The sequence below is a fragment of the Muscardinus avellanarius genome, assembly GCF_963383645.1.
Source record: "Muscardinus avellanarius genome assembly, chromosome: 2".
Classification (NCBI taxonomy): domain Eukaryota; kingdom Metazoa; phylum Chordata; class Mammalia; order Rodentia; family Gliridae; genus Muscardinus; species Muscardinus avellanarius.
The window spans coordinates 138,441,426-138,462,970 of NC_137787.1; the positions used below are offsets into that span (position 1 = coordinate 138,441,426).

Here is a 21,545-nt window from a genome sequence, read left to right on the forward strand (position 1 = left end):
CGCGGGCTGCGGGGCCCCGCCGCAGGAAAGTTGCGAGGCCGAGGACCCGAGGCCCGGGGCGCGCCCGGAGCCGAGAGCTGCTTTGCACCCGGCGCCCGCGCTCGGCTCGGGCTCGGAGGGCGGGTGGGCCGGCTACCCCAGCTCCAGCGGGGAACGCGGCCTCATCCGACTCCAGCATCCGAGAAATTCATTTCCTCAAGGAGGAACTAGAAGTGTGGTTGGCGATGTTGTTTCTGTCTTCTGAGTCGGATCGTGGTGTAGTTTTGAAGAGGGGCCGTGGGGCTTTCTCTTGAAAGCCTTCAGGGTTTCTATTCCAAGTGGCACAGCAGGCTCATAAGTTAATTTTAATTCATGCCGATTGGTCTTGCCTCCTCCAAGCTGTCTTCTCCAAGCCATAGCTATGCATAACCTGAAGTAACTGCACACTTTTGGGGTTCATCTTAGCGTACCTAAGTGTACCTATTGCTTTTTTTTAAAAAATAATTCTACAAGTAGTTATTTGTCTTAGATTTGGCTTATGGGGGTTGAGTTCACACTGGAGAAATAGTGTAATCTGCTGTGCTTTTCTTTCCTTCCAAGTAGGAAAGAAGTGTCTCACCACAAGAAATGAATGTCTGGGGTTTATTTTAGTGGCCTTGGGTGTTCCCTTTGTGTCTGCTACCTAGTCTAATTACCTCTGGTTTCCCCTGAAATGCAGTTGGGTATTTTTTTTTCTTCCAGGTTGGAACACTCTGGAATTAGGTCTTGGTTTGTAGGCACAGACTTTTTTAAGTTGAGCTTTCTCAATGCCATTGACTCTGTGACCTTGGAGAAGACTTTGTCTTTCTCTGGCCTCAGTTTTCCTTCTGGAAAAGGAGAATGGATTATGACCCTGATAAAATTTTCTAAGAAAATTGGATGGCCACCTCTTTACCAACCTAGTACTGGTTCTCTCTAAGCCTACCAATCACATTAAAACCGTCTATTTGCACTTTGAACTTAATTGCTTTATTAAATATTGTGTCTTTATTGTTGCTAGTTAATTTTTTTTTTTGTAAGGCAGATTCTTGAAGTTTGGTTATTGGGAAAATGCTTCTTAGTGGCTATCATTATTTTCTACTGATGTTTAAGTTTGAAAGGACCTTGGCCTTCATCTCTGATACAGTGCACCAGCCTCCTCCTCAGTGTGATGGGGAATGAAAATTATTCCTTGGTAGTCATAAATATATCAATTACATGGTTTAGAAATCATACACAGTTGGCTGCCAAATTGGTTATTTTATTTTTCTGTGTAAGGAAGCTGCCTTTTTTCCTTGCTCAATATTTATTAAGTTCATACCTCAGCAATTGTTGATTTTTGCCTAAAGGTGGAGGAATAGACTCTAGTTTGCCCAAACTCACTAGACTCAGACTCAAATATAATGAATCAAGATTTCATGAAGAGAGGCCTTGTAATTTGAATATTAACATGTGTTGAATATTTAACGGGTAGGTTCTTATTAAGCAAATTTGGGACACTGATCAGTGGCCCAGGCATTACATCTTATAGTGTGGCTGGTGGGCAGGCATTCTCAGCTGCACCTGGAAGCTTGTCACAGCCATAGGCTCTGGTCCCACCTGAGCCTGCTGAATCAGCATTCCCATTTTAACAAGATCTGAAATGAGTTGTGTGCACATACACCGTTGAGGAGCACTGGAGCGGATGGTGGAGCAGACAGTTGTTGCTCTGTGCTGGACCTTGTACTAACAACATGTGATACATGCTCACATTAGTCCCATGTGGCTATTTGTGATTACCTTTGCATTATAATGGTTTTTTTTAAAATCATTCACCTTGTACAGATGAGGACTTCCCAACGAGGGGCTCAGGCGACCACTTTGCTAGTGGAGCCAGGTACATGGGACTCAGCAGAGCTCTTAATCTCTGCTGCCCACATGCTCCTTTCCAGACCTGGCACAGGCTGCTGTCTAGACTTAGAACCTAATGGATAGAACTTTCAACTCAGGCCTCTGAAAAGCTAGTCTTTTCTTGTGGCTGGGGGTGTCTGTAGTTGACTTTCTTATTTGTTTTAAGGTTTTCATAAAGGTTGTGGTTGAAGTCTTTTTGGGGCAGTCATATTCAGGAAGGATTTTGTGGTGTGAACTTTTTTGGGGCAGTGGATCACATAGCTGCATTGATAGCTTGAGTCTCCTTCCTTAGGAGCACATTGCCCAGCTCTGGGAAGTTCAGGTTCAGTTACTGAGCAGGGGTGTAAAGAATGGGCTCTGCAGAGGCCGGGCTAATGGTGAACTCTTTTTTCCTCTCAGGGATATGTGGTGCCCATCTTAATTAAGCTCTTGAGAGTTGCCTTGCACAGAGCCCAGTGGCACCATGAAGTCTAATCCTGCCATCCAAGCTGCCATCGACCTCACGGCGGGGGCTGCAGGTAATCCCTGGGAAAACCCAGTTCTCTAACCTTCTCAGCAAGATCAAGTGAAAGTGATATGAAAATATTCCCTTTGTCGCCCAAGAAGTAATACACTTAGCCTCAGAGTGAATCCATTTATTGAAAGTGCAATATTGTTCAGAGCATGGCAGAAGGTAAAGTAGTATCTGTCATATTAAAACTTTGAGTTAGACGGTGGGACTGTCCCCAGTTCTGCTGGAAGACGTAGCCCAGAGATGAAGTCACTTGGATGTTGTCACATGGGTAAGATATGCAGGTGATGTTGGACTCCATCCCAACTTGGCAGTATTCAGATCCTTTGTAGTACAGCAGTAACACTGTAGTATAGTAATAACACTGTGCCATCACTCCAGGAAAAGCCAGTTACTGCTTTTTCTTTTTTCTTTTTTTTTGGTACTAGGATTGAACCCAGGAGCGTTCTACTTTTGAGCTACACCCCCTCCTTTTATTTTTTGTTTTGAAACAAGGTCTCGCTAGGTTGCTGAGAGTCTCACTAGTTTGCTGAGGCTGTCTTTGGACCTGCAATCCTCCTGCCTCAGCCTCCCAAGCATTGAAATTCCAGGTGTGTGCCACCACACCTGGCTCGGTTACTGTTTTCTTATTGAGGCTGGGAAAGGAAGAAGAGTACTCAGGAGGATCGCAGGTTCGCAGCCAGCCTCAGATACTTAGTGAGGCCCTCTGCAACTTAGTGAGACCCTGTTTCAAAATAAAGAATAATAAAAACAAATAGAGCTGGGCGTGGTGGCACATGCAACATTTGGGAGGCTGAGACAGGAGGATCATGGTTCGCAGACAGCCTTAGCTATTTAGGCCTTCTGCAATGTAGTGAGACACCCTCTTTATAAATAAAGAATACAAAATAGGGCAGGGGGTGTAGCTCAGAGGTCCAATGCCCCTAGGTTCCATCCCCAGACCTGCAAAAATTAAAAAAATAAAAAAGAGAAATGATACTGATATCCTACTGTTTCTTAAAACCAGTGAAGGGAAAGGATTGGTCAGGGGATTTGCTCGGAATGGTCAACCAAGATAAGCATGAGGGCAGACTGGAGCCAGTGCTGGCGCAGGCCACTTGTTAGGAAGATCACCTTGGCCCTGCATGCGGATTCTCAAAATGCTTGCCACTCGGTGGCTGGGGAGGCTAAAGGCACAGGTTGCCCAGTGCTTATCCAGTGGGACCTCCTGAGTTGACAGATCAAGTGTGATTAGGGTCTGTTGCCTCTCACCCTGTCCTTTGTTCAGTTGCAGAAAAGCAATCCTTGTTTAGAGAAGAACAAAGTACTTTTTCTTGATCCAAAGGTCGTCCAAAGTAGGCTAATGAGTAAGGCTGGAGAGAGAGTATTGCAGACACTGATAAGGAGCCTGGGGCAAGGGCCTCTGTCCCAGGTTAGAGACCACAAGGTGTCTTCTATTCGGACTGGCAGGCCTAACTAAAGTCTGGTCTCTTACCCGCATGCTTTGGGGCCATGTTCTGTGGAAGAGAGCTGCAGCTCCCTAGTCCCCTGGGCACTGTCACCTCCCCTTGTTCCCTAGGCTGCAGTGAGGGACACTGACTGGGAGAATGATCATCTACTGGCCTCTGGCTCTTACCCAGGAAAGCACTGGTATTCTGGTGTTTGCAGTAGGAGGGTATTTAACCACACAAGAGATTCTTAACTTTTGGCATTTTATGTCCTCCAGTCAGTCTATTAAAGATCCAGCATGGATTGTGATAGAACTAGAAAGCTTACCCTTTCATGTGTGTGTGAATTCAGGTATTTGGGCACTACACTTAAGTTTTTCTGTGAATTGCAACAGCATTGTTGGGAGCCTGGTTTAGAAGACATTAGCTGGTGGGAGTTTTTAAAAATTATGCTAAACTGGCGGGGATTATAAGCATGGTGGTGCATGCTTGTAATCCCCGCACTTGGGAAGCTGAGACAGGAGGATCGCACAGGTTCAAAGCCAGCTTCATCTACTGAGTGAGGCTCTCAGCAACTTAGTGAAACCCTGTTTCCAAATAAAATAGAAAATAGGCTTGGGAGTGTAGCCCGGAGGTAGAAAGCCCCTGGGCTCCACCCCCAGTACCCCCCCCCCCCCAAAAAAAATTATGCTAACAGGTGTTGGGCCCTTATACATGCTGACAGTTAATGTTCCCGCCAGTGGTGGATAAGTATTTTACTGTGTGATCAGAGACACAGAGCCATCCCAATGCAGAGGTGCCATGTTTTGTAGGTTCCAAGGACAGCAGGCTCCTTGGCAGGGCAGGGGCTCTATGGGTCGAGGCCTGTCTGGGCAAGGAGATGCTCAATAGTGACATAAGGACCTCCATTCTACCATGAGCCACCCGGAGTGTGCACAGGAAGCAGTAGTCCCACTTTCGAGGGCCCCAAAGCCTTTGAATGACAGAGCAAGATGATCTTTAGAGATCATTAGCTCTAAGGCTCACTGTTTACCTAGAAAAGAACCCCAGAGAGGGATGATGGATTTGTTGAAGGCACGCAGCTGGATGGTGTGGTGTCAGGGCCAGGATTTGGCTTTCTGGCTCCTTTTCCAGTGTTGGTGACCTGTTTTAGTGCTGCCCAGTGGATCTGTAGTCTTCCAGGAGGTGTGGGATAGTTTGGATTCTTTGCAGCCTCAGCTCGATGGACGTGTGAGCTGCTGGACTGTAGGATTTTTCTGCCAGGAGCAGAGAACCCTAGTGCTTCATGACCACAGCCCACCCACAGAAGCAGTTCATCAGAAGTGCAGAGCGGGCTGTGGTCTGAGGACATGGGCAGAGCATGGATGTGTTCTCTGTGCTGCTCCTTTTTCTTTTAAACAAAGCTGCTGCCAGATAGGTGTGCTCCAGCACTTCTCTGAAGTGCCAAGAGGTTGTCATTATCGCTGTCTGCATTCACTGTAGGGGAGATTCCAGGAATGGAGCTAGAGCGGGAGGCAGGTAGGATGGAGAGGATTTCATGCAGATAGATCACTGGGTAACTACTGAAGGGAGGCAGCATGGAGCCCAGGTCACCGTAAAGGGCAGCCAGGTAGTACTTTAAGAGGCAGTAGCTTCACATCTTTACATCCTGTCGTAGCTCCTGTGCTCGTGGCTCCGTTGAACACACCTTATCAACATACTGTTGGGGATGCAATATTTTAGATCTGTGAACTTTATCTTTTCAGGTGCCAAAATGGAAAACAATTTACAAACTTTTTCCTGGTGGGAGATCTTAAAAAACTATACAGTTCCTTGGCATGTACTGTCATTGATTGAGAGGCATGAGTTTTACCTGCCTGTCCTCCCTGCAAGCTGTCTTTTCCCTGATGACACTGTCCCCGTCCTGACTGGTCACTTCAGTCCTTAGCTGCCTGTATATGAAGGCCTGGCAGCATGCACACCTTTTGCAAGCACTCTTTTCTCAGAAGGAGGTGCAGGACCACCAGTGGCACCCCAAAAGACATAGAGGCTGTTTTCACTTGTCTTCCCAGCAGAATAACATGGTAAGAAGTCTGATTTCTATGCAGGTAGCAAAATATTTTATCCCTGTGGTTGTTCCTGGCTCTATTGACTAAATAGGACTCTGAGAACCTGCCAGGTGTGGGTCTAAGCCTCTGGTGCTGGTGTTCTGAATACTCTTCACTTCTAGGAGGTGAAACCCCGTGCTATGGGCTACGTTACACAGGAAGCAAGTGCTTCTCCAGGGCTGCAGGGCAGGAGTTAAATTGGATGTTCATAAGCCTTCGCCTTCTCATTGGAAATGCAGCTGTAATGAGTACATAGCGGATGCCTGATTGTAGCTTGGCAATGTTGGCATTGCTCAGGCTGGTGGAATTCAGATGTGGAAACTCTCCAGCTCAAGTATTCATGTGCTGAATTAAAGGCTTTATGACACTTATCTGCATCTAGAATATTGAGATTAAAAATTCTGACAGTCACACCTTCTTTTGGAATAAGTAGATTACTTTCCTGTACTTTCGATCTCATTTTAGTCTAGCAGTGCCTAGCAGAGAACATTTTAAATTAATTATAGAAAAAATCATAATAAATTTTATTCCACAAATTCAGAACTGGAGAAATTTGGCAAGACAAAGTGGAGGTGAATCATTACTCCCCCAGAAGAAGCGAATGGTGGTGGTAGGATAACAGATTGTACTTTTTTGGTTGCTTCAAAGAAGAGACCAGACAGTTCTCAGTCCTCAGAAATGTCAGTTTATAAACTGGGCATAGTGGTGCATGCTTGTAATCCCAGTACTTGGGAGGCTGAGGTGGGTGAATTGAAGTTTGCAAGCCAGCCTCAGCTCATTAGTGAGGCCCTGTTTCATAAAGGGTAATAAAAAAAATAGGGCTGGAGCCGGGCGTGGTGGCGCATGCTTGTAATCCCCGCGCTTAGGAGGCAGAGACAGGAGGATCGCTCAGGTTCGAAGCCAGCCGCGTGTGCTGGCTTAAGAGACCCTGTTTCCAAATAAAAATGTAAAAATAGGTCTAGGAGTATAGCCCAGAGGTAGAAGGGCTTCCAGGAACCCCAGTACCACAAAAAAAAAAAAAAAAAAAAAAATAGGGCTGGTTTGTAGCCCTGGGTTCAATCCACAGTATCACACACACACACACAAAGAAAGAAAAGAAATGTCAGTTTATCTGCCACTAAGTAATGGAGTCATTATCAGTGGCCAGACCCCAGGTCTCCTTTTCACAACTTAGAGGGAATAGCTATATCATATCAAAGTTAGGAAGCTGATGAAACTCTAGTTCTTAAGTATTTTATGTGCCCTTTTCTTTAATTTTAATGAAGCTTTAGCAGCAGCATCACATGCTGGTGCTCTTTCCATTTTTTTAATGGTATTTGAGATTGAACCCAGGGCCATTCTACCTTTGAGCTACACCTCAGTCCCCCCTTTTGTGATACCAGAGATGGAACCAGGGGCATTTTACTGCCAATCCACACCCCCAGCCTTATTTTTTATTCTTTATTTTGAAATGAAGTTCTCACTAAGTTGCAGAAGGCCTAACTAAGTAGCTGAGGCTGTCCTCAAACTGTGATCCTCCTGTCTCAGCTTCCTAAGTACTAGGATTACAAGCATGTACCACTATGCCTGGCTTCACCCCACCTTTTTTTTTTTTTTGAAACAGGGTCTCTAAGTTGCTGAGGGTTTTGCTGACTTGCTGAGTCTGTCCTTGAACCTGTGATCCTCTTATCTCAGCCTCCCAAGTACTGGGATTCTGGGCATGTGCCTCTACGCCTGGCTTGCTGGCGCTATTTCCTAACATAAGCAGGGAACATCTGAGACATGGAGACTTTCAGTCCCAGAAGGATGGTAAATGTTAATGAGTAGCAGCTCCATAAATGTTGGTGCTATTGGGGTGGTTAGAACTTGTTGCATTCCTTATATTTAGGATTCCTACTGGAGCAATCCAGTGCAATTTTCACTTTGTATATTTGGTATTCTTACAGTACAAAAGCACATAAAGGATTTATACTGAGCACAGGTAAACTTCATGTATGCCATACAAAGGTAAATTTCAGTCCATTACCTATCTAAATACAAATCACTAATTGGTAGAATTAAAATTAAAGAGGTTTTTCCATAGGATCAAATATTTAGCTCTTCAGGGACTAATTAACCAGGCTCCTGTTTCCATCTGGTACCGAGGGCTCTCTTATTTTTCTGATCATCATCATACCATGGGGCACTAGGCAAAGAAGAATAATAGTTGCTTCCCAGGTTCCCCTCCCTTCTGTATAGCTTCTGTCTCACACACAGGCACGCTGTGTATTAACCACTTGTATAGCAGGTGCCATGTTAAACCATCTCCTCCATTTTTCCATTTTTATTTAACCTCCCACCAGCTTTGATATAGGCCTGGGAGGTTGCATTCCTGCCTATGACCTCACAGAAAGCCAGGCTCCAGTCCATGTCCCTCTGGCCCTGTTGGCCTGGGCAGCTTGGAACCTCGACTGTGGGGCACATGGCTCTCCCCTTGAGTGGGAGCCCCTTTGGGATGGGATGTGGGTGCCAGGCACAGCTGGGACCCTCTGTAAGTTGTTAACTGGACTAAACCAGAAGTCTTGGTGGGACAGGGACAGGAGGAGCTGAGGCGGAGGTCATTGTGGAGGTGGGCCACCCGGCCCTTGTGCCTTGGAAGCTGAAAGAAATGCACTCTTGTGCTAGGAAGACTTGTCTTGCTTGTAGGTGGCACGGCATGTGTGCTGACCGGGCAGCCCTTCGACACGATGAAGGTGAAGATGCAGACCTTCCCTGATCTGTACCGGGGCCTCACTGACTGCTGCCTGAAGACCTACTCCCAGGTGGGCCTCCGCGGCTTCTACAAGGGCACGAGCCCAGCACTCATCGCCAACATTGCAGAGAACTCCGTGCTCTTCATGTGCTATGGCTTCTGCCAGCAGGTGGTGAGGAGAGTCGTAGGACTGGACAGGCAGGCGAAGCTGAGGTGAGTTGGGAGGCTGACACGGCATTTTTTTAAAAAAACACTGTAGGCCCGGTGTGGTGGTGCACGCTTGTAATCCCCGCGCTTGGAAGGCGGAGACAGGAGGATCATGCTGGTTCGAAGCCAGCTTTGCTGGCTTAAGAGACCCTGTTTCCAAATAAAAAATATAAAATAGGTCTGGGAGTGTAGCCCGCAGGTAGAAGGGTTTCCAGGAACCCTAGTATCACCAAAACAAACAAACAAACAAACAAACAAACAAACAAACACTGTAGCCTGGTGTGATGATGCATGCTTGTGATCCCAGCATTTGGGAGGTTGAGACAGGAGAATAGTGGTTCACAGACAGCCTTAGGTATACTTAGTGAGGCCCTTTGCAACTCAGTGAGACTCTGTTTCAAAATAAAGAATAAAAAAATAGGGCCAAGGATGTAGCTCAGAGGTAGAATGCCCCTGGGTTTCATCCCCAGTACCTGCAGAATAAATAAATAAAAATTAAAAAAACCACCATTCTATGATCATATATATTTTTTTGTGCGTGTGTGGTACTGGGAATGAACCTAGGGACATTCTGCCTCTGAGCCACACCCCAACTCTATTTTTATTTTGAAACAGAGTTTTGCTAAGTTGCAGAGGGACTAACTCAGTTGCTGAGGCTGGCTTCAAACCTGTGATCCTCCTGTCTCGGCCTCCTGAGTACTGGGAATATAGACCTGTGCCACCATGGCAGCTTTCTTTTTTTTTTTATGATGTCATATGTTGTTATGGTATAAACCTTGAGGAGGACATAGACATTGGCAAAGGAGACTTGCTCATGGCCCGCCGCTGGGGAGGAACTGCCCTGGTGTTTGTGTGCCTTCCAGAGCATATGTTTCAGATGAGCAGAGTGCTCTCTCCTGTGGGAGAGACAGTCCATGGATGGGGACCTGGGCTTTGGTTCTCCCTTAGCCTCCTAAGTGAAGCACAGCGTGGGCCAGAGGCCAGGGGAACAGTGAGCACCCGCATGAGGTGCTCTGAGCAGAGTGGGCCTTCTGCTCCAAGCACCATAGACAGTGATTTCCAACTTTTCTGTGAGCAAAACTGGGAGGGATCTGTCTCTGCCTGCCCCTCCACATTCCTCAGACAGCGAATGAGTGAAGACTGTTATAGGCACAGCACTTTTCTGATGGGGAATAACGTGGTTTGTGGGGTGGTGTTTTCCTGTGCTATCACCAGAAGCCTGAGTCTGCACCCCCAGGGAGGGCTGGGGTGCTTCATGTCTCTCTCTCATGGAGAATCACGCTGGGCTTGTTTATTTCAGGTAGTTTATGTGGCATTTAATTTGTGGCTTAAAAGTTCTTTAGTAAGCTGGGCGTGGTGTTGCACGCATATAATCCCAGTACTTGGGAGGCTGAGACAGGAGGTTTGCATGTTCAAAGACAGCCTCAACAAGTAGTGAGACTGTCATCAACGTAGCGAGGCCCTATTTCAAAATTAAAATAGAGAAGTAGAATGTCCCTGGGGAAATGGTGCCTAGAGTCTTCTAAATCCTGGCCTGCATGTCATGTCTGCATGGCCCTCAACAAGACTCTGTGAGAGGAGCAGAGCAGGTGTCCTCATCTGTCTAGGCATGGGGAAGCTGAGGTGCAGAACATTGACAGGTCATTTCTAGCCAAGGACTGCAGCCCATGTGGCATGAGCTCCTCTCTGCCCAGTCTTCTTTCTGCTAGGCCACAGTTCGGGCTCTAGAATGTTTTATAGGGGTTGGATCTAGAGAGAGGATTTACCAAAGGGGTGAAAGGAAAGAACCGCTTGTGAGAACCTGCTGTGATTTTCTGCAATCACATCGTAAATATTTGTCTGTTCCCAGCTTCATCATAACTAGAGTGCTGTTCTGCCTGACTTTTGGCTGAACCAGGTCTTACGCAGCAGAAGTGCTCAGGTTATGTTTTCTGCTGAATAGATGACAAACAGATGATTCTTACAAAACTCCATCTTACGCCTAGTGACCCTTCAATTCCATTCTACACGTTTATGCTGCACGTAGAACCTGGGGCCTACACGTCTCGTTTTGCGCACTAGTGGAGGATAGTATTTATTGGAAAGCCAAAGTCCATTGCAGTCTGATCTGTCCTCGTTCTTGCACAATGTGGTGCTCAGTGTTGGTCTGAGCCATCCCTGCACCCGAGCTTCTATCGACTTCCACTTTTATTGACTGCTACCTTTGTTCCGGCAAACTTGGCAGTCTCTGGTTAATAACCCTAATTGAAGATTACCTGCCAGCAGGTTGACAGAGAGTCCCTGAGGGAAACCAAACATTGATCTACAGGCTGCCTAAAAGACAACAAAGTGTTTTAAGCTTTGGTTTTTTTTAACCAAAGGGAATGACATGAGGAGGGGGAGCGCAGTGAGCAGTGCGGACGCTCCTGCACACCTGAAGGCACGTGTGCACACCTATGGGCCTGGCTAGCTCTCCTTTGCTCAGGGTCTTAGGCTGAATTCTCTATGGTCAAAAGGAAGTCTGTGCTGCAAGGAAGTCTTTCTTCCTGCTGAAAGAAAGCCCCCACCAAGAGAACTCTCCTGAGACCTGCTATGCCAGAGGCCAGTTCAGGCCTGGATCTGGCCACCAGGGGCCAGGAAAACAGGGCCAAGACTGGAGGGGCCTTGATTTTATATTAGCATTTGATACTAGCCAGCCTTTAGGGTCATCAAATGTGGTAGGTCCCCTTGGGAACATTTTTGCCCTCTGTAAGGGTGGTTGGTCTTTGCTGTCTAGCAACCGCAGAAGACGCACTTAATGGGTAATCAGGGAGCCAGTCCAGTCTTTCCTGCCCAGTGAAGGGTTGCACCACCCCAAATGCCACAGACACTCTCCAGAGCTGCAAGGGGTCTTTTTTGGTAGTAAGTAGTAGGGGTTGAACCCAGTGGCATTCTCTGAGCTACACCCCTGTCCCTATTTTATTTTATTTTTTAAATTTTGAAACAGGGCCTCACCAAGTTGTAGAGGACCTCACTAAGTTCCTGAGGCTGGCTGCAAACCTGCAATCCTCCTGTCTCAGCCTCCCAAGTCTGGGGATTATATGTACATGCCACCACACCCGGCTGGGGGTTTCTTTTATGATCCCTGTGACTTCTCAGAGAAGTCTTTCTGACTTTCTGAAAAAAGTTGCTCAGACTTTACCTCCTTGAACTTTCACTGGATTCTAGTTTCACAGCCCTGCTGCTGACTGTGGCTTCTCTTTTTGTATTTGTGTGCACTCATCTCTCTGTCTAGTTGATGTTGCCAGCTTATCTCTTTCACCTAAACCCCCTGAGTATGCAGACTTCCACTGGCCTCGCCCACCTTGGAGGCACTCTGTCCCTGTGTTTCTGAGGCTGAGGAGGCATTGCAGTCCACTCTTGCTATACAATACCAGAGGCTGGATGATGTATAAAGAAGAGAGGGTTATCTAACTCACAGTTTCTGAGGCTCAAGAGCTCCATACCACATCTGTTCAGCTCCTGTGGGGTCTCCTGGCGATGTTACAATGAGGCAGATAGCGTCATGGTGGAAGTTTGTGTGAGAGGAAGAGACGGTGTCCAGGAAGCCAGAGATGCAGAGGCTTGCTCTATTTATAACAAGTTTGTTCTTGTGAGAACTAACTAGAATCCTGCAGGAACTACATTAATCTCTTCCGAGGGCAGAAGGGCCCCCAGTGATCTGACCACCTTCCACTCATCCACAGCTCAACACCACCAGGCTAGAGACCAGACTTCAACACGTGAACCTTTGGGGACCACTCAGATTGTAGCAGGAGGTCATCAGCTGAAATGGGAAATCATCTTTTTGCAGGAACCTTTTTTTTTTTTTGGGACTGAGAGTTGAACCCACAGGCATTATACCTCTGAGTTGTACCCTCAGGCCAATTTTATTTCTTATTTCGAACAGGGTCTCACTAGATTAATGAGAGCCTTGCTAAGTTGCCGAGGTTGGCTTTGAACTTGTGATCTTCCTGTCTCAGCCTCCCAAATATTGGAGTTACAAGTGTGTACCACCACACCCGGCTGCAGGAACTTCTCATTGAACATTTATTCTGCACTTTCATCTGTGGCAGTTCCATTGCATGTCTGGGTGCTCCAGGCTGGACTTGGGGCAGGAAGGACAGCCTCAGAACCTAATTTTATTTAGTTCTTATTGGTGAATACATTGAAGTATTAGTAGTGCTTGTTTGGGGTGGTAATTTTCCCCCCTCTCCTTCAGGTTTTTTTGGCTTTGTTCTGTATGTCACTGTGTCTTAGCTTGTATTGTATTGTATTGCTGTGTCTTAGCACAGTATAGTAGATGGAGTAGCTTAAATAACAAGTTTCTCACAGTTCTGAGTCTGGAAAGTCCAGGATGAAGGTGCCAGGAGGTTGTCTGGTGAGGGCTTGCTTCCTGGCTCGTAGATTGCTTTATCTTAACATAGGGAGGGAGGGGAAGGGGGGGGGGAGGAGTTCACACAAACTCTAGTCCCTTCTTGTAGAGTCACTAGTCCTGAGACGAAGGTATCACCCTCATGACCTCCTCTCTGCCTGTTGCCTCTCAAGGATCCCTCTCCCTTCTCCAAACACATACACGCTGAGGGGTACATGAACTCGGGGTGGAACACAATCATTCAAGCACAGCACTGTGCCTAATGAAAACAGCATGAGTCACGTATGGTAGCACATACTTGAGAGGCTGAGACCAGATCACAGGTTCAAGACCAGCCTCAGCAACTTAGCCAGTCTCTCAACAACTTATCAAGACCTTGTTTCAAAAAAAAGCAAGCAAGCAAGCAAGCAGGCTGGGGATGTAGCTTGGAGATAGAATTGCCCCTATATTCAATCTCAAGTATTCCCCCTCTTCCCCTGCCAAAAAAAAGAAAAACACCAACTTGACATGGCTGTGGCAGTTGGGTGGACCTGGGCTGGATTCCTAGCACCGTCACGCAGACGCTGGTCCTTAGATGCACCAGCATGTGCCAGTCTCCCTCGACCCCCACACTCCCTCTCCTGCACCGCAGCCAGCACTCGGGAACAGCTCTCTGATGAGGAGGCCTCTCCGTTGTGTGCTTTCAGTGACCTGCAGAACGCGGCGGCCGGGTCCTTCGCTTCCGCCTTTGCTGCGCTGGTGCTCTGCCCCACCGAGCTCGTGAAGTGCCGGCTGCAGACCATGTATGAAATGGAGACATCAGGGAAGATAGCCAAGAGCCAAAAGTAAGCACTGTCGGGCCCAACATTAGGTTGCCGTGGAGTGGAGTATTTTGTTCACTTACTACTGTGTTAGTGGCAGATTTGGAAATAGATTAATCTGCATCAAAATATTGTGTTTCTAGAACACTGCCCTGATAGTCAAGGATAATCTTCTCAAAGGATTGTCTGTGAACTTCCCTTACCCCCAGGATGCCTTGGGCAGATATTTAATACCCTAGCAGTGGAGAAGCCCAGGGCTTTTTAGCACCCATTTTGGGTGCATAAGGCATGATCCTCAGCCACATTTGGAGACACAGGAGGTGACTTTTGCCGTGTACGTGAATGCCAGCCTTCCTGAGTGCCAGTCTGGATTCTCAGATCGTAATGGTGACTTTCTTTGTCTCCTCTGTCTTCTCCAGTCCTCCAAATGTACCTGTGGAGGGGGCAGGTTCAGAAACATTCATTCAAACCTTGTAAGCATAGCTACCCCACAGTGACCGTGACCAGCTCATTCTACCTCAGCGCTGTGAACAGATTCCTATTACCCTGTGAGATGTGTATGTCTTAACCTGAATTGGAAAGCAGTTTATCATTCTTATTAATCACAGACCTTGGTCGTTTTATCTTGACATCTGGGTGCCTGAAGTTCTTTTTTTTTTTTTTTTTTTTTTTTTTTGCGGGTCTGGGGATGGAACCCAGGGGCATTTGACCTCCGAGCTACACCCCCTGCCCTATTTTTTATTCTTTATTTTGAAACCGGGTCTCACTGAGTTGCAGAAGGCCTCACTAAGTAGCTGAGGCTGTCCGTGAACCGCGATCCTCCAGGTCTCAGCCTCCCGAATGCTGGGATTACAAGCGTGCGCCACCACGCCCGGTTTGGGTGCCTGAAATTCTACTTGAGGATGTTGTGGTTGTAGCTCAATGCCTGTAAATCTGTAGGGAAGACCAGGAGACAGATTGGCCACTTGTAGTTATCGGTCTCCTTTCAGCAAGAACAGAGCTTTCAATAGTGCCATTTCCTGCATGCTTGAGATTCATTTTAACCAGCTGAATCTGTTATTCATTGCCTCAAGGTCCAAAAGGGTAAACCTTGAGAACTTTTTAATGAAATACACACACTGTATCACACACAAAAATCCTCAATGTGCAGTGCTATATGGAGTCCCAAAATGAGGGGACATTTGAAACCAGTGCCCAGATTAAGAAATGAAACGCTAACAGCACCAGAAAGCTGCTCCCATGTGCCTTCGAGGTAATTTAAGGTAACTTAAAGGCAGTTATGACTATATCCAAATGGCTTAGGCAGATGAACACCTTGCGGGAAGGTCAATGCTGGGTGGCTTTGTTCTTGAGGTGTAGCAGGGCCACACAGAGTGCCCAGTAGGTTGGGCTGAGACCTTGCTTGGGTGGCAGGCTCACTGTGCTGTGTGCTGGGCTCCTTTGTCACAGGGGCCTATGCAATGGGAGCAGTGCTGCAGGAAGGGCTGGCTGGTGGAGAGTGCCTGATGGAGCTTTCTGAAGCCCTCAGGGTTTGAGCCTTCATCTCCCTGCCTCACCCCCTGCTCTCTCAGAACAAAGCGAGGAGAGGGATTCGCTGAGAGGGGAGGGATTCTCTAAGTCACACCAAGCATGTGATTTCTCACCTTGTTCTCAGTGGGGATAAGTCTGCCAGCCGTGCACACCATCAGGAAGAAGGGCTCTGATCTACTTCAGAGGAGTTCCCTGTACCCCTGTTCTTCTAGACTCAGTATCACAGGGGCTGTAGCTTAGCTCTCAGAATTTCTTTTGTCTTGCCTTCAAGTAACATGTACTCCTTTGTTCATGTCTCTACACTAAAACCAAACAGTGCATAGACACCAGAGTAAACTCTCCTAAAACACACCTGAAAATTGAAGAGATCAGAGTGGAGGGCAGTAAGGGACTGGACAAATGCAATGTTATTTTATTTTGGCTGAGTTTTGCGATGACTCCTTATTGTAATTTCAGTTTGCATTCATTTACTATTGAAAACATGGGTAGCTCTTTTACATCTTGGATAATGTGACTTCTAGGAACATGCATTTATTTTAAGAAAATGTCTTTACTGAAAGTAACTTAACACACTTGTTATAAAATAACTATCTATGCTTCTCTGACATTTTTTGCTTCCTCCAGAAAGATACCTTTTATTCTTAGAAATCTCAGTTCTTCTGTTTACCAAATCAACCACTTGCTTTCTTGGCTGATCAGGTGTGTTAATTGGGTATGAAAGCTTTTGTTCTGGTTTTCAGTCTGTCTGCTGTGACTATGTCTCATTCTGTCCCCTCCTAGTACGGTTTGGTCTGTTGTGAAGAGTATCCTTGGGAAAGATGGACCACTGGGCTTCTACCATGGACTCTCAAGCACTTTACTTAGAGAAGTACCGGGCTATTTCTTCTTCTTTGGTGGCTATGAACTGAGCCGAACGTTTTTTGCGTCAGGGAGATCGAAGGATGAACTAGGTAAATATGTTTGCATTAATAACATTTGGGTGTGATGGTGTCTGCTTTCGGATGGTGGGGTTCTGTGGATTAGCTGCTCTGTGCGCCCCCTCCTTGTGGGAGGTCTCCTTGGCACTGGGAAGTTTCTGGGTGCTGAAAAATACTGTGGGAGCAGATTGCTGTGCCTTTCCCGGGGCTGTGTAATATCCTCAGCACAGAGGCTGAAACACAACATCCCATACTTCTTCACTGGGAGAACATTTGTTAATTGGTCTGGATCCATTTGAGAGGGAGAAGAAATGCAGAGATTATTTTCCCATTAGGAAATCACCTATTTCTCCTGGCTTCTGGGAATGACTAGGACATCTGTTTTTGAGGTAAAATGCTCTTTGTATTTTTCTTCTCCAGGCCCGGTCCCTTTGATGTTAAGCGGTGGAATCGGTGGGATTTGCCTCTGGCTTGCTGTATACCCAGTGGACTGTATTAAATCCAGGATTCAGGTTCTTTCCATGTCTGGAAAACAGGCTGGGTTTATTGGAACCTTTCTTAGTGTTGTGAAAAACGAAGGTGAGTTGGTAAAGGCAGAAACAGAGTTGGTGTGTGCTGTGTGATCATGGCTGCGCCGCCGGGCTAGTCGAGGTTCCGTGGCTGTAGGGTCGCTCTCTGCTCCCTGCCTCGGTCCTTTCTCTAGCACCGCATGTTAATCTACACTTGCGGCTTTCTGCTTCCAACCTCCTTGATTTGCTTCTTTTCATATTCAGTGTTCAAAAATCTTTTTTTTTTCCTAGTCCCTTGGTCAGGTACTTGTCAGGATTTTTTGTTCCATATACCCTGGAAAGATTGTTTTTCCAGTACCAGGAAATGAACCCAGAGTTCTACCTCTGAGCTATACTCTAGCCATATATCATATATATATGTATGTATATATATGTATGTATGTATACATCTATATGTATATATATACACACATATATACATGCATACATGCATATATATACATACACACATACACACAGATATATACACACATATATACATACATATATACATATATACATTCATACATATATATATATATATATATATATATATATATATATATATTTTTTTTTTTTTTTTTTGGTACTGGGGTTCCTGGAAACTCTTCTACCTCTGGGTTACACTCCCAGACCTATTTTTATATTTTTTATTTGGAAACAGGGTCTCTTAAGCCAGCGAGGCTGGATTGAAACCAGCACTATCCTCCTGTCTCTGCCTTCCAAGCATGGGGATTACAAGCATGCGCTACCACACCCGGCATACATACACACACACACACACACACACACACACACACACACACACATATATATATATATATATTTTTTTTTTTTTTTAATAGAGTCTTACTAAGTTACTGAGGGTCTCTCTGAGTTGCTGAGGCTGGCCTTGAGCCTGTGATCCTTCTGTCTCAGCCTTCCAGGTGCTGGGATTACAGTTAGGGACTTTGTCTATGGGGATAGATCTTTTGAAGTCAGCACCACCTGTTTTATGTAATATAGGTATTAAAGAAGATTATTTCTAACAGGAGCTTTAAACTAAGGGCTTTAAAAATTGTTCAACATCCTTAATACTAAGAATTCTGGAATCAGAAGTGGACTGAATGCCTTCTGAAGGTGATTCACTCTAAATTTTTAGTTTTGTAGACTGATATAGACTTTAGGTAATGTCTGTATAAAGTCAGCTTTATGCAGGCAGTGAGTAAAAACCTGTCTTTCCAGCATCTACTATACATGTCAAAACTTGGGTTTTGAACTTGTTTTGATTTTTAAAAGAGCCCAATTACACAGAGACAAATTTGCTTAATTTGTAAATAGAGCACAAAGCTGGGCCTGGTGGCGCACGCTTGTAATCCCAGCATTGGGTGGGGGGCTAAGACTGGAGAATCGCGGTTCACAGACAGCCTCGGCTACTTAGTGAGACACCCCGCTACTTAGACCCTCTTTCAAATTAAAGAGTAAAAAATAGGTCAGGGGGTCTAGCTTGGAGGTCGAATGCCCCTGAGTTTTATCCCAAGACCCACACACACAAAAAGAGCACAGACATCTTATATATTATGAATGGTAACTGGCCTTTAGTTTGAATGACACTTTATGGTTTTACAGAGTATGTGTGCTTCCCGTCTCTGATTCTGCCCTCATTGACATGCTGAGTGGAGCTCGCTGAGAAATGGGTCTCTATGTCAGTGTTGGCAATCCTGCTGCCACCTCTGCCTACCCATGTTGGGCCTCAGCTCTGCACTCTGTATTCTAGGAGTTAACCAGTTATGGAATTGGTTTCCTGAGCATCAGTCAGCTTTGCCATGGGACCTGATCCTTGTCTTCTTTCTGTTAGCCTATTTAAGAAAACCTGGAAGCAAACCCTTCCATCACTTGTTGGGTTTTTATACTATTGTTTGGATTTGCAAGTGCAAATATACTTTGTGCAGCTGTGTGAGGTGATCCCAGGGGCAGGGAATTGTCACAATCTTTAGTTGTCCTTATGTCTTGTAGGAATAACAGCCTTATATTCTGGACTGAAACCTACTATGATTCGTGCATTCCCTGCCAATGGGTCACTCTTCTTGGCCTATGAATACAGCAGGAAGTTGATGATGAGCCAGGTGGAGGCGTACTGAAGTGTCCTGGTGGGCCTGATCCAAGCGTTTGAGGACTGCTGTTCATCTCAGGGCTTCACAGACTACAAGAACAACGTGGAATTATTTTGATTTCTTGGGATTTTGTCTTCATCTTCCCTTCTTCTACCCAAAGTCTTAAACTTTATGGAAGGACCTCTAATTTACATCATATAACTTCTGCCCACAACTGTGTTAAAATAGAAAGGCTGCTGCTTTTGCCCTTGGTGGAATTATACAAGGTGACTGGCAGGGCTACACACCCAGCTTGAAAGGCTGAATCTAGTACCATCAGGGCTTTATTTCTGCATAAACCTGTTTGTGTACATTTAGTTTAGATAGTTATATGTTGAGGAAAACACAGTGTGGTTCTATGTTTAATCTCAAATATCTGAAAACCCAGAGGCAGCCTTTTTTTTTTTTTTTTTTTATGAAGAGGGTTATCCACGATTGCTTAACGGCTTAACCCATTCTAGATGTAGGGTCTCTCTTAAGGTCTGCTGTACCTATGTACTTAAATGTTAAAGTTTTCATATATTACCTGGAAACTAAAATATCCATCTAGATTTTTGAGAGAATATACCTGCATACCTGCATACTGGTGTGGCTTCCATATTCTTAGTAAAGTTCCTGGGTAGGCATCCTGGATTTTCCCAAGATGTTCTACTCTAACAATAGTGCCATTCATTTTGTAGGTGGGTTTGACTACATCTCTAGGTATAACCAGGCCTTTGGGAAGCAGTGGTTGTCCTCACCTACTTCTTTTTCAAAGAGCTTTCCCTGTGCTGGGCTGTAGATTGAGGAAGGGGCCAAGGGGATGGGCTGTGCCGTGCTGCTCTGCTTTGATGACCTGTGTGGCTGACAGCAGCTCCTGCCTAATTCTGTCTCTGCGTCATGGCCTGGGTAGGAATCCAGGATATTCTGTTGGCCCAGATCCAGGGCTGCTAATCTCATTTTGGACCATTCACTGTCCTCTGCCTTCACCAACCAAGTGCCCTTTTAGGGATCAGAGTGCCAAAGCCAAGAGGAGCCTTTGCCCCGTTTGATGATCAGGGAATAGTATTCACTGTGTAGCCCTCTTCACCCAGGCAGACCTAGGAAGAGCTGGGTGCTCACACTGCACATGGAGTGATGTCGGGGCTGACCCATCTTGAAGTCACCTGGGGATCAGCTTCTTGCCATGCTCTGTGGATGTTGGGGCCTTATACATTTAGGACTGGCAATCAGTGAATTTTAGTGATGACTATAGATAGGGTGTGACTGTAAAACAGTGGAACATAAGAGCAATTTGGTTAAGTAGGTGTATGTGTATATGCACTAATCCGAATAAACCCCAGTTGTCTGGTCTCCACAGACTTGGGCTGGGTAGCTGCTGTTTAGCCTTATGGGACAGGAGGTCATTCTTGTCACCACTAAAGTCAGTCCCATCATTCTGTGGTGCTCCACGACCAGCAGGGGTACTCACAGTAAGAAGTGTTCTTAGCCTATAAAGCCGAAGTCAAGCACAAGCCGATGATTTGAGTGAGCCTTTCCTTACACTTTCTGCTGTCTGGCAAGCCTCTGCTGCCTCAGCAGAAGCATCAAGAGGAGGGCGCTGCCAGACAGGGAGGCGAGAGCCGGGGATATTCAGGGTAGGGTGCCTGTCGGGCCTGATGTGCTACACAGCTGTACAGCTGGTCCTCTTCACTTTTTCTTTATGAGAAACCATTTTTCTACTTTATTTTTTTCTCTGTACTTAAAGGGTCAGTAGCTACTGAACGGTGCTTCATTTGAACAAACCTGAATTGAAGCAAAATAGAAAATGGGGCCGGCTTTTAGCAAGAAGCGAGCCACTTAAGAATCCACAGCCACCTGCCTGGTGCCAGGAGCAGGTCCAAGTTAGCCCAGTGGACAGTAAACCTTCTCACAGGTCACCCATTAACTAATCTCCTCGATAGAAATTCTGAAGCAGGTGGAAGTGAGGAAGAGAAACCTGTCAGAAGTTTTTTATTGTTTGCTTAATTTGTGGTTAAATATCTGGGTACAATTTGTGCCACTTTGGATTTGTATGCAAAACAAAAATATAACAACTTGAAATATTGTGTACAAAGAAATTTGAATGTTCTGTCATCATTAAATTATTTACCTAATGTGAGTCTATGATGAGTTTTATTTAAGACTTTATTTACTATTTACATCCATGCTAAGAATTGACAGGAATGTTAGAGTTATGTATACTACTACTCTAGGGGGATGGTTTTATTGTAACAAGCATATTTCATCAGCAAGATTCCTGATGTAGCAGGGTGTGGTGGTGCAAGCCTGTAACCCCAGTACTTGAGAGGCTGAGATAGGAGGAAGATTGCAGGTTCAAGGAGAGACTCAGCAAGTGGTAAGACTCTACTATCATTAACCTAGTGAGACCCTGTTATAAAATAAAATAAAATAGGGCT

The 21,545-nt window shown here is 45.8% G+C and overlaps 1 protein-coding gene across 1 annotated transcript; it reads left to right on the forward strand.

Annotated features, from left to right (window-relative positions):
- Positions 1 to 2,350: 2,350 nt before the first annotated feature.
- On the forward strand, positions 2,351 to 19,116 carry SLC25A15 (solute carrier family 25 member 15; the record flags this gene model as incomplete). The annotated part of the gene is made up of 6 exons (XM_080719911.1): positions 2,351 to 2,405; positions 8,577 to 8,835; positions 13,888 to 14,025; positions 16,312 to 16,481; positions 16,869 to 17,027; positions 18,992 to 19,116. The coding sequence occupies 6 exons, from the start codon at positions 2,351 to 2,353 to the stop codon at positions 19,114 to 19,116; spliced, it is 906 nt and encodes a 301-aa protein (XP_080576037.1).
- Positions 19,117 to 21,545: the final 2,429 nt, after the last annotated feature.